Source organism: Equus quagga, chromosome 17, assembly GCF_021613505.1.
Source record: "Equus quagga isolate Etosha38 chromosome 17, UCLA_HA_Equagga_1.0, whole genome shotgun sequence".
In the NCBI taxonomy this organism is placed as follows: Eukaryota; Metazoa; Chordata; class Mammalia; order Perissodactyla; family Equidae; genus Equus; species Equus quagga.
This window is the reverse complement of record NC_060283.1, coordinates 52,713,073-52,725,688: the sequence shown is the minus strand read 5'-3', so window position 1 is coordinate 52,725,688 and position 12,616 is coordinate 52,713,073. Positions and strand designations below refer to the sequence as shown.

General features: G+C 44.0%; 1 protein-coding gene across 2 annotated transcripts; it reads left to right on the top strand.

Annotated features, from left to right (window-relative positions):
* The first annotated feature begins 4,025 nt into the window (after window positions 1-4,025).
* On the top strand, window positions 4,026-6,125 carry RPL37A (ribosomal protein L37a). 2 transcript variants are annotated; one of them, XM_046643696.1, is made up of 4 exons: window positions 4,032-4,143; window positions 4,522-4,650; window positions 4,885-4,967; window positions 6,001-6,125. In XM_046643696.1, exons 1-4 carry the CDS (start codon window positions 4,141-4,143, stop codon window positions 6,062-6,064), a joined length of 279 nt encoding a protein of 92 aa, XP_046499652.1. In that variant the 5' UTR covers window positions 4,032-4,140; the 3' UTR covers window positions 6,065-6,125. The 2 variants fall into 2 exon arrangements, with proteins under 2 accessions (XP_046499653.1, XP_046499652.1); XM_046643697.1 differs by lacking the exon at window positions 4,885-4,967 and having other exon boundaries at window positions 4,026-4,143.
* Window positions 6,126-12,616: the final 6,491 nt, after the last annotated feature.

The following is a 12,616-nucleotide window of genomic DNA, read 5'->3' as shown; positions in this document are numbered from 1 at the left end:
CCAATATGGATACATTATTAACTAAAACCTATAGTTTATTCAGAACTTTGTTGACGCGAATAATCCATAACCAATCTTTAAATCAAAATTGGAGTGAGTTTCTTATGAGCCACATCTGAGGACTAGCCTACGGTCTTCCTTCCCCAAGGAAGGAAGGGCACCAAAGAAGTGGGGGTGTAGAAAGTGGTTATATACCCTCAAAGAGCATGTATCACGTATGATTGGAATGTCCCTTTTACAGCAGTCAGGAGATTGGCTAGCGGGTACAGCACAGCTATTCACATAGCAGGTGGCAGTTCTCCTGTCTGGAGCCGGGTGGGCACAGCAATCAATTCCTAGCCTAGGGAGAGAAGCTTATCCTTAAGGACATGCCAATGTGAGGGAAGTTGCACCTTGATCTTAAGGGCATTTCTTCTTGTCCTTGGGACATAGCAAATGCTTAAAGCAGATGTACAGTGCATGCTCACCAGCCACATTGGGTCCATTTGGAAGAACAAGGTCAGGCCGAATTAGGTTTATACCAAATGGCTTCCTCATGTACTCCAATATATCCGAGTGCTTGCCATTTGTTTATCAGCTCCTTAGTTTTACCTAATGTCTTTTTCTGTTCCAGGGTCCCATTGTAGACTTAGTCATCATCTCTCCTTAGGCTCCTCTTGGCTGTGACATTTTCTCAGACTTTCCTTTTTTTTATGATCTTGACAGTTTTGAGGAGCACTGGTCAAGTATTTTCTACGATGCCCCTCTATTGAAATTTGTCTTATTTTTTTCTCATAATTAGACTGGGGTTGTGGGTTTGGGGGAGGGAGGGAGAGCATCATAAAAGTGAAGTGCTGCCTTCATTGCATCACATGAAGGGTACATACTGTCTACATGACTCACGACTGTTGATAGCGTCCTTGACCTGGCTTTGATAGTATTTGTCAAGTTTCTCCACTCTAAAGTTACTCTTTTCCCCTCTTTCCACCATGTGCTCTTGGAAGGAGTCACTCTACACAGCCCACACTTAAAAAGTGGGGAGTCAACCCCCCATCCTGGAAGGCAGAGAATCCACATAAATCATTTGGAATTCTTCTCCAAGAGAGATTTGCCACTTCTCCCCCCTTCATTTATTTATATCAGCGTGGACCCTATTTATTTTCTACTTTGGGTTATATTTATATTTATTATGTTTTCTATTTTGGGTATTTATTTTTAACTTGGGGCTATAAATCAATACTACTTTATTTTTTGATCAAAATTTTCCAAACTGTCTCTTGGGAGTTCTTTCAGTTGGCTCCCGTGTCCCTTTGACATATCTCCATCAATATAGGGTCTTTTTGCCTTTTGAGCACTTCCTTACTTTCTGGCACTACGAGACGCTCCAGGTTCATCTTGTATATTTCCTCCCCCAGTCCTAGCATCAGCCATTTGTCCTTGAAGCCCTGGTACCTTTTATCGAAGAATGGTATTAGAAACCAAGATCTGGGTGCTAAGTGTACTTGTTGCCAGTGGGTTTGTTGCTGTTTTCTAAAGATTGGCACCTGAGCTAACAACTGTTGCCAATCTTTTTTTTTTTTTATGCTTTTTCTCCCCAAATCCCCCCAGTACCTAGTTGTATATTTTTAGTTGTGGGTCCTTCTAGTTGTGGCATGTGGGATGCCGCTTCAACATGGCCTAATGAGCTGTGCCATATCCTCACCAGGATCCGAACCGGCGCAACCCTGGGCCGCTGAAGTGGAGCGTGCGAACTTAACCACTTGGCCGGGCGCCGGCCCCTGTTGTTTTTAATTGTAATTTTTTCAGATTATAAAATAAATGCATGCTCATTATCAGAGGAAATGTATAAAGACAAAAATCATCTTAAATATTCCCACTACCCACAACCACAAACACAAAAAGCAGACATTTTGCTTTTTCTCCTCCTTGGGTTTACACAGCCAGAGCTGGAGTAACAGACTGGGGAGAGTGAAGGGAGAAATTCTTTTGTTCCACAAAAATCTACCGGATGCTGACAACACAAACTGCCTGGTCAGCCAGCTGCCCCAGCAGCTCTCAAAGTCTGGAAGCCCATCCTGAAACCACAGAACATACGAACTGGATGGGATCATGGAAATCAGCCGCTCCAGCCCCTCACTGTAAAGATGGTCACTGCTGGGAGGTGGTGGTTCTCCAGGCCAGGCAGGGACTATGACTAACCCAAAGCCATACCACAAGGAAGTCACAGAGTCTGGCCTGGACCGAGTGCCAGAGACCAGACTGCAAATCAAGTACATTTTCTGCTATGATTTTTCAGGGCACTAAATATTATGACTTGGAGTGATACAAGCCAACAATTAAGAGAACTGACTTTAGCAGTGTGCTCAGTGGGTTTGGTTCCCGGGCATGGACCTACACCACTCATCAGTGGGCATGCTGTGGCAGTGACCCACATACAAAATAGAGGAAGATTGGCACAGATGTTAGCTCAGGGCGAATCTTCCTCAAGCAGAAAGCAGAAGACTGGCAACGGATGTTAGCTTAGGGTCAATCTTCCTAAGCAAAAAAAAGAGAGAACTGACTTTAGGATCAGACAGACCTGAATTTGAGTTCTGTTTCCACCACCTATTGCTGTGTGACCTTGGGCAAGGTACTTAAATTCTCTGAGCCTTGGTTTTTTTCATTTGGAGTAACAATAGTAATAGTTACAACTGTATAGTGTTTATATTCTAGGTACTGTGGCAAACGTTTTTCATGCATTTAATTCATTGTCTCTTAACAACTTCATGAGGTAGGTGTTATAATTATCCAGATTTTACAACTGAGGAAACCAACATAGAGAAAAGTAAAATGACTTGTTGGAGGTCCCATAGCTGGTAGGTAGCAGAGCCCTGCTTTGAACCCAGACCTTTGTTGCTGTTACATGAGACCTCCTCTCTTTATCTTAATAATAAGATATTGATTTTTCCTATCTCAAAGGATCATAGTGAAAATTAAATGAGAACATCTACGTAAAACACTCAGAACAGTGCCTACCATTTGTTACCTTTTAACAAACACCAGCTGGCATTATTATTAATACCACTTCTACTGCCTTAAAGCTCTAGTGATTTTCCCAGTATGGTACTCAACTCATGAAGGTCCAAAGATTGTAAACCTAGGAAGTAGGAAGTATGCAGCTGTCTGCAAGGTGCTTTTAGTATACCTGTGAGGTAAAACGAACACGTGCAAAACCATTTGAGACATAAACAAAATCATTAGTTAACGCTAAACTTCGTGAACTGAAGCCACTTGTTACCAGAATTCTGATTGGACACAAGGCCAGGTAATCCCAGTGCTTTTCCACTGTCAATTGAAAAAGCAAATTTGCCTGTTATTTTATCTCAAAATGAGTTTATTCAGGAATAGCCAAAAGAATTGCAATTCCGGACGTGCCTGCATGGCAAACCATAGGCAAATCCAGAAAACAAAGCCGGGGAGCTGCCTTTATAGAGAAAAAGAGAAAAGGGGAGTAGGGAGGGGCTGTTCTAAAGGGATGTCCATTGGGGGAAAGTAGCAGTGCAGGGCGGCAGCGGGTTCTCATTGGGCGGTTACAGAGCCAGGAGAGAAATCCTCCTGCAGCAGCGAAGTGGTTTTACTTCCCGTCCAAGATGCGAGCGTCTCTCTCTTCCTGTTTGGTGTAATTGACCGTGTGCGCCAGGGCCTGAGAGCTCCCCCTGCAGGCCTTCCCGTCTCCAACTTAGTTAAGGTTTCTTTTACCAGTTTCCACACAGCCCCACGTTTTCCTTGGCTCCCAAATCTCGGATCTTCTCTTCCACGCTCATCCAGTAGTTTGAGCTTCCTCTCCCTGGCCTAAGCAACGTTACATCTGAACCTTTCCCTGTCCGTAAAATAGAGCACATCGTACCCGCTTTGCGGGGTTTTGTGAGATGTGTGTAGGACACAGTGGGTGTGCGAAGGCGCTTTCACTCCAATTTGCTGCTATACTGCGAAATCAGGATAACCCTGGCCGGCAGACGTCCTGCCACATTTCCCAGGAGGCCGCGGGGGCAAGGACACCCCCGGACCATAGAGCTCAGTTCCTAGCTGAGCCTCCGGCTCGCCACTTCCGCTCATCGGCCTAAAACCGCGCCTGCGCACTGCATCCCTTCCTCTTTGGGCTAGGACCTAGTTCACGGCAGGATGGTGAGTGTTGGTCCCGGTGAGGCCTAGATGTCTATCCGTTTGCATCTGTCCTTTTCTTGATTTTTTTGAACCCAGCTGGCCTCCGCTTGCCCGCCTTGTCCCAGCCTCCGTGCCCTCGCCGCTCCTCTCGGACGCAGAGCGGGGCGGAGGGGAGGAGGGGCGGGGGCGGGGGGGCTTGGCGGGCTCTGGCCCATCCGGCCGGGTTGACAGGATGCCTTCGGAGCCCGGGCCCGCGCAGGGCGCCGGTTTTACCGGGAGGGGCTGGGGGGAGTCTGGTCGCAGGCGGGGGCCAGGCGGGCGGAGGAGCGGTGTGGGAGGCGGCGGGTGTCCGTTCCCGGGTCTTGAGAGCCGGGTCTCCTGTGAACGCACCCGGAACAGGCCAAACGCACCAAGAAGGTCGGGATCGTCGGCAAGTACGGCACGCGGTATGGCGCCTCCCTGAGGAAGATGGTGAAGAAGATTGAGATCAGCCAGCACGCCAAGTACACGTGCTCCTTCTGCGGGAAGGTGAGGCGGTGTCGGGGTCCCCAGGGGGGCGGCGGCCGGCGGGAGGTGCTGGAGACGTTGGTGACTCGAGTTCTGCACGACGTGCGTGGCTTGAAGACGGCGCGGTGGGCGCCGACACTTCCGGCTGGGACCGCGCCTGGCGGCGGGCGCGCGGGGTCCGCGTGGTCCCTGGCCTGGGGTCGGCGGGGCGAGAGGCTTTGGTGCGGTGGCGGGGAGTCGCTTTGCCCTTTGCAGACGAAGATGAAGCGGCGTGCGGTGGGCATCTGGCACTGCGGCTCCTGCATGAAGACGGTGGCCGGCGGCGCCTGGACCTACAAGTGAGTCCCGGGGCCGCGGGGGAAGGGTGCTTCGTCTTCTCAGGACGCTGGAGGCGCCGGTTTGTCTCCAGTTATCGAGGGAATAGAAACAAAGCTGGGGCGGTAACAGTTAAAGTCTGGATGACGTGGTTTAGAGTCTGGCAGAGTCGTTAGGGTCGTCGTGACCCCTCCCGTTCGACTTGCGGTGTGAAAACAGCCGGGGAGCTTCCTAGCGTGGACGGAACCCGAGGCCTCGCGGTGACGCCGAGCTGAGCCTGGGCTGGGGGTGGCCCTGGGGTCCTCGGGGCCAGCCGTTCCTGGGAGAGGAGGCTCGGACCTGGGCGCTCGCTGGCCCCGAGGCCCGGGTGCTCTTCCCCGGCCGCGTCCGCGCTCCTGCCTCCAGCACGCTGGCCCCTGTGTGTGGAAGGGGTGGCTGGTGTGCTTGAAGAGTTGAGGTTCTTAATTTTGGTTAATTTAAATTCAAAACGGAAGCAGTGTAAAACATCAGAAGATGGTGAAGCGATAGTATGAAGATCGTGTAAGCGCCTTGGGTGGGGGTTTCATGAGGGCAAAAGGGAAAATAAAGACTAGTGTGCTCTCTCCGACGCGAAAGGAAAACGAATTCGCGCTCGTGCCCTCCGTGGGGGCGGGGGGGTGTTTGAGGGACAGTTCCTGGATCTTGTGCTCATTTTGATAGCTGTCTTTCCAAAATGTAGTTTAGTCTGCTCTCCTGCTGTAGACATTATTTTCTTGATTCTCTCTCGTTTGTTGTACCATTTTATAGTTTATTTTTTCAGTCTGTCTGTCCATTCCCTTTTAATGGGTTTAGGTCAGCCTCTTGCAGCCATTCCTCCCTGTTAATTTTTTTATGCTCTGTTTGAGAAATGAGATGCATGAGATTGCCTAATTCTGCAAGAGCCTGAAGATGTGACTCTTAAGGGATGCCATCCAAATTAATATTGAAATGTAAAAATAAGGCAGATTTACTCATTTGCCGTTTCACACGTTAACATTGTTTGAATTATGTTGGAACCAAATGTGTTTTTGTTTCCAGCACCACTTCTGCCGTCACAGTAAAGTCCGCCATCAGAAGACTGAAGGAATTGAAAGACCAGTAGAAGCTCCGCCGTTTGAAACATTGCTGGGCCTATAATAAATGGGTTAATTTATGTAACAAGATTACTTTGGTTTGTTAATTTTATTAATTAGATGTTCTGATTTGCGTTGCATTGCATTGATTTTGCGTTCTCAAAAAGACTTTGCACAAGTGGAAGGACCCACAACTAAAATATACAACTATGTACTGGGGTGATTTGGGGACAAAAAGATTGACAACAGTAGTTAGCTCAGATGCTATTCTTTAAAAAAGAAAAAGACATGGAGGAGAAATGGTCTGTTTTTTTAAGTCTGTTTTTGCGAGTTTGATTTGAGATGCATTGGTTCAAATTGTGCAGACTTTTAAAAAATCACAGTTAATATTTTTTAAGAATGTTTCTAAAAGGTAGGGCGATGTATACTGCCTCTTAACTGTTGGTGTTTTGTCTTATCACATGTATCAGCATCTTCAAAATCAACATGAAACTAAGAATTTGAGAACAAATTTTGCAAATATCTACAGCCTGCTCCATTTTTCAGTTTGTACACGAGGATTCATAGGATTGAATTATTCAAGTTGATACAAATGGTCACACTAATAAAAAATGAAGTTCGTTGGAGGAATTCAGGAGTTGTGAGTAGAGTTAGCCTTTCTTTGTTAGCCTTATTCAGTCCATCAGTTAATTCTCTGTCAGTTTTGCCTGTTTACCTCTTTTCAGACGTGTCTAAGCTGCTATCTGCAATATGGACTCTGATTGGTATGTCTATCCTTTCTCCCCTCCAAAAACAGTAATTCTTTAAAAATGCAAATCTGATGTGAGGAAAACATGGATTTCTTATACCTTTAGGATAGAGTAAAACCCATTGTGGCTTGTCATGGGCTGGCCCTGTCTTTCACTTGGCCCATTACTAGTTCTTGAATGCTCTGGAAGGCCTGTGCACGGATTTTCCCCTTCGCTTCCGCATTGGCTTTGGCACAAACATTACCTCAAGGTAACACTTCTTAACTGTCGAGCTCTTATCAGACCCAAAGTAGTACTTGTTGGGTTTTTGTTTGCATTATTGTTGCTCCCAACAGTTTTGTTCATTATTGTATCCCTCGTACCTAATGTAATTCCCTGCACATAGTAGGTTTAAGTATTTTGTTGAGTAAATGTGTGGATCTCATTTTTATAACAAAATGGCACCTCTAACTGATTTTGTACTATGAAACATCAGAAAGTACTGTGGGTCAGTAGGATTAGGACCAGGAGTGACAGGATTATCAGACTTCATAGAAATATTTGGCACAGGTCTGCAGGCATCCGCAGGTGAGAGGCTAGGATTTCACGTCAGCATAGAGAGTTGACTAAGTGAGAGGTGGCTGTGGTTAAGAGGCTCCAACTCAGCCAGACTGTCTGGGTGGTTGTGTAGTCATGTTAAGTTATTTAACCTCTCGGCTTCGGTTGCCTGAACAATGCCTGGTGGTAGAATAGAGTATATGATGGGAGCTGGTATTACTAATTTGGAGTCTTACTTGGGGAACGCCTTTGTGTTACTTTGCTTAGGAGTTGGAGTGTGAGTGTAGGGAGTAGAAAACCATTAGAATTCTGCAAGCTGTGAGGTGATATTTAACATTGGTTGAGCCTGAGTATCCTAAGCACAGAATATGTAATCCCACAGCAGCTTTATGAAGTGTAGATAGTATTCCCATTTACACATGAGAAAGTTAGGTAACTTGTAAATGTTGGAGCTGGGATTTGAACCCAGTGTTCTTGGCTTCAGAGCTGATAATCCTAGACACTTTACATTGCTTTTAACATACTTGTTTTTTAATTATAGTTGACAAGGAGTGGATGGGGGCCACAGAGACTATTTAGAGGACTGTTGAAATAGTAAATATTTTTGTGTCTAAGGAAATAGTGACTTTCTCAAGATTACAGGAGGCAGCTGGTGGAGATAGGGCTGAAAATTACATTTCTGACTTCTAATCCGTGTTTTTCCTTCTGTATTAGGCTGCTTTATATTTTATGGGCTCAGAGTATATTCCTTGTTAAACTGGCTCTTTATAGATTAAAGATCCCACCTTCATTACTCTCCCTCACCCTCTGACTTGTTTTCGCAGTGGTTTTCTGAGCCTTTGAATCTAAGTCATGTAGTTTAACATTGCATCAGGATAGAAAGGTGAATAAGATGTGTTTCCCACTATTTAGACTCCAAGTTTACGGGTCATCTCATATCTTAAATTATTTGTGTATGTGCTGTGATAAATGTCCAGGTAGCCAGGACAGGAGCACATCCGATTGCAAGTTTTGATTTAGGTGTGGAGATGAGGGATGGGGATCCTTGAGCTTTGTTTTAAAGCCTTGTCAGCAAGAGACGAGGACTAGAGATCAAGTTTTGGAATCAAGAATGGGGATGAGGAGGTATCTTGGGAGGACTAGGGTGGTGGACCCAACTCAGATTGGAAATGAAAACATCTGCAGCAGCAACTTTGAAGTGTAGCAACCAGAACCAAGTAGTCTGTGCAAAGTTAAAAAATCTTCACTATGAACTGTCTTCCTCTAGAAAACCAAAAGCCATTTTGTTGATAGCACTTTGGGCCAAAATTCAACAATGGAAAGGGAAACTTTGATTATATGTTTTGGGATACAAAAGTCAAAATGAGTGAAGGGTCAAATTAATGTCATGCCACATTCAACCCTGTAGGCCAGGGCCCTTGAGAGTAGTATCAGGAGAGTGGGTGGTATGGCTGACACGAACACACACCCACAGGTATTTGTGTGGGTTCCACTAATCCAGAAGGGGGATAGTTGAGGGTAGAGAGCATTCATTAAACAAGCGTGCATTGACAACTCCCTGCAGTGTGGACAACATGTGAGCACCACCCTTAAACATGCCTCATTAAACTAACTTACAAACTTCTGGGTTGGAAAAGCATTCCAAAGTAATTATATATGGCATTTCCAATCAAAATGCTAGTTTTCCCCCAGGACTCTGCAAAATGTAAAATGTATTTGGAGACAACAGAATTAGGACAATAAGAAAGTCAGTGTAGCATAGTGGTTAAGGACGTGGGTTCTAGAGTCAGAAGTAGGAGTTTATTCCTTTTCTGAACTTGTTTCCTCATCTGTAAGATGGATATAATTTTTCCCTCAAACAGGACAAATTAGGTAAATTTTGTTCCAGAACTCACGCTAATGGTGGGGTCCAGGAAGCCAGGATAAGTAGAGTCCTGGGCTTTGGAGAGGGGATGTTTGGAGACACTGGTGCTGTTTTTCAGTGGGAATGTTAGACCAAAGGAGACAGAATCAGGAGGGAAACTGCCTGTGGCAAAAGGATGAATTACAATGTTGGGGAAGGAGGCTGAGGAAACTTCTATAAGGTATGTTTTTGGCCAAAGGGGAAAGAAACTAAAGCAAGATTTTTGATAATTTGAAGCCTGCGTGATGTCCTGTGTGTGTAATGCATGTGACTACATGGCATGTCCAGAATATGGAGTGTTCTTTTTTCATGGTTGAGATTTCTTTGGGTTTCTGTGATATTCCTCGTAAGGGGAGGGTTTATTTTGCTCCTTTGCATCCGATCTGCCTGTGCTGTTTATGTTGTCCATGTGAAATTGTCATGTGGACTTGTTATGTTGTGGATTAAATTCTAGCAAATTTGTGCAAAGAATCAGTAACTTTTCCACGTGCTTTGTACATAGGTATTTTAGTCTAATTCTAGATGACTTAGTCTCTCTTCAGTTTACTCCAGGCATGGAGAAAATAAGTTATGGACTGGCTGCATTTGCACAGGAACCGTAAAAAGATTGCCCCAAACACTGTGGGAAAAGGTGTGGACAACTGATAGAGTAAATGAAACCAAGCAAATCTCTTTAGAGAATTTCAATCAAATGATACAAGAGCTGAGTTGCACTAAGTCGGAAAAGTTCATGGACTCCTGCTGCCAAGATCCCAGAGCTGCCCAAATTCCTACCTGTGTCATTTGGTTGGATGCAGTAGAGACTGACTCAAGCTAACTAAAGCAGAAGAGAGATTCTATTGGAGCATAATAGAGTCCTTCACAGGATAGAAGGAAAGGACAGGTTATTCAACTCACCTCAATTACTCTATATGAATGTCCCATCTGTTTTCTGCTGGGACCCTGACCAAATCAGATGTTTCACAACCCCATTTTGACATTTTTAGAGCTGAAATTATATCCTCCAAATTTGTTTCGTATCCTATGTCATCTATTATTCCTTCCTCTTCCTTATGTTCTGTAGTAGACAGCTTATTTTTGTCTCCTCAAATCTGTTCCTTTGAGCAACTTCCTCCATTCCATTTGGTTACAGTGGGATTACCGACAACAGGATTCTTTCCCTTGGCTACAAAAGGATGTCGCAAGACACAAACTGACATAACTGATCAAACAAATTATTTCTTCTGGGAATTTATAAATTGGCCAGAGTCACACACACACAGAGGTAAGTAGTTGGAATTGAGTCTTTTAGTGGAAGACTAAGAGAAAGACCATGTCTTTCTGTCTCTACGATTCCCTGAAGCCCTGGTTCTTTCCTGGGTGTTAGCTCTTCCTCTGACTTGGTGAGATCCCAGTGTGGAGGAAGACTCCAGTGGGCTTCAGTCTGGGGTAGAAGTGAGCAAGAAATAAACTAGCCCTCCAGGGACTGAAGATGAGTTCCAAATCATCTTAATCTATGATTTAGTTAATTTAGAATTACTAGTGCCCTAGCTGTCTACAAGAAAAATGTAAATCCTCTCTGGAAAAAGAAAGGACATCCCAAGCTTCAAATTATGTCTATACTGTTTTATATGTGATGTCGGGGCACCCAAGTAGAGATAACCAAGTGTACAAAGGGACAAGATAGTTTGATTTTAAAAACCGAGAGAAACAGACAACCGAAACAGATCCATAGGCTATACAAGTAATGAGTTAGACAGTGACTTAGGAACTGCTTAATATGGACGAGGAAATAAAAGACAGGATTGAGGATTTCGTTACAAAAAATGACAGTTCTTGAACTGAAAAATTTAACAAGTTAGAACTCTCTAGATGGATTTAACAGCAAATTAGATGCAGATTGACAGAATCAGTGAATAGATTTTTTTTAAATCCAGAAAGAAGCATAGAAAACAATGGAAAAGAGTAAGTGTAAGAGACAGGAGATACAATGAAGAGCTCTAATCCATGTGTAATTGGAGCCCCAGAAGGAGAAAGAGGAGAGGTGATAATGGCTAAGAATTTTCTAAAACCAGTGAAAATAGCAAGCCACAGATTTAAGAATCCCTGTAAACCTTAGGCAAAATAAGTGCAAAGAAAAGCACATGTAAGAATATCGTAGCATTAATACCAAAGACAAAAGGAATACCTTAAAAGCAGCAGCACTAAGTCAACTTTTTAATAACAATAGACTCTGGAAGATAGATTTTTGTCTTTAAAGTCCTTCAAATTCTGTACTCAGCAACCATATCCTTAAAATATGGAGGTGAAATAAAGACAGTTTGAAACAAACCACTGAGAACATTTATCACTGCAGACCCACCCATTGGACAAAAGGTAAATAATCTAAGGAGGAGACTTGAAGATGCAGGAAGGAATGAAGGTAAAAAAAAGGGGGGGGAAAGGGGCCAGCCCAGTGGCGCAGCGGTCAAGTGTGCACATTCCGCTTCTCCGCGGCCCAGGGTTGGCCGGTTGGGATCCCGGGTGCGGATATGGCACCACTTGGCACACCATGCTGTGGTAGGTGTCCCACATATAAAGTAGAGGAAGATGGGCACGGATGTTAGCTCAGGACCAGGCTTCCTCAGCAAAAAGAGGAAGACTGGTGGTAGTTAGCTCAGGGCTAATCTCCCTCAAAAAAAAAAAAAAAAAGGAAATATGCAGGTAAATACAGTTGAATATAGACTATAAGTAATAGTAATAATTTTGGGGGTAACATTAAAATTATTACAGGATCAGCATGTAGATCAAGAAAGAGGGTAAATAGTGTTCTAAAGTTCTTGCATTGTCCAGGAAGAGGTCAAACTACAAATATGGGTTGTAATCTCTGGTAATCATTAAAAGAATAGAAAATGATGTATAACTAACAAATTGATACAGTGGAAATAGAATTAAAAAGCAATCAGAAGGGATAGGAAAAGAACTAGTAGGACAAATGGTACATAGTAAGATGGTAGGTGTAAGCGTATACGTATACACAGATACATGTGTCAGAAATAACGCTACATGTAAACAGACTAAATGCTTCAGTTAAAAAGTAACCAGGCAAGTTGGATTGCATACCCAAAGAATAAAGATTAAAGGAGACCTAAAGCATAAAGAATTGGGTATAAATAATAAAATATAAGGATGCAGAGAAGTTAAAAGGATGAAATAGGATATAACCTGCAAACTAATCCATGAAATGAAAGCTCTATTAATGTTTGACAAAGTGGACTCTAAGGCAGAAAAGCATTACTAGAGACAAAGAGGGGCGTTTATATAAATGTAAAGAAAAAATGTGTGATGATTTTTCAGTATTTCTGGGCTATTGGCAAAGATATGAAACACTAGATGAGTAGGTGGTGATGGCTCCTAAGATGTTTTTGAGGAGC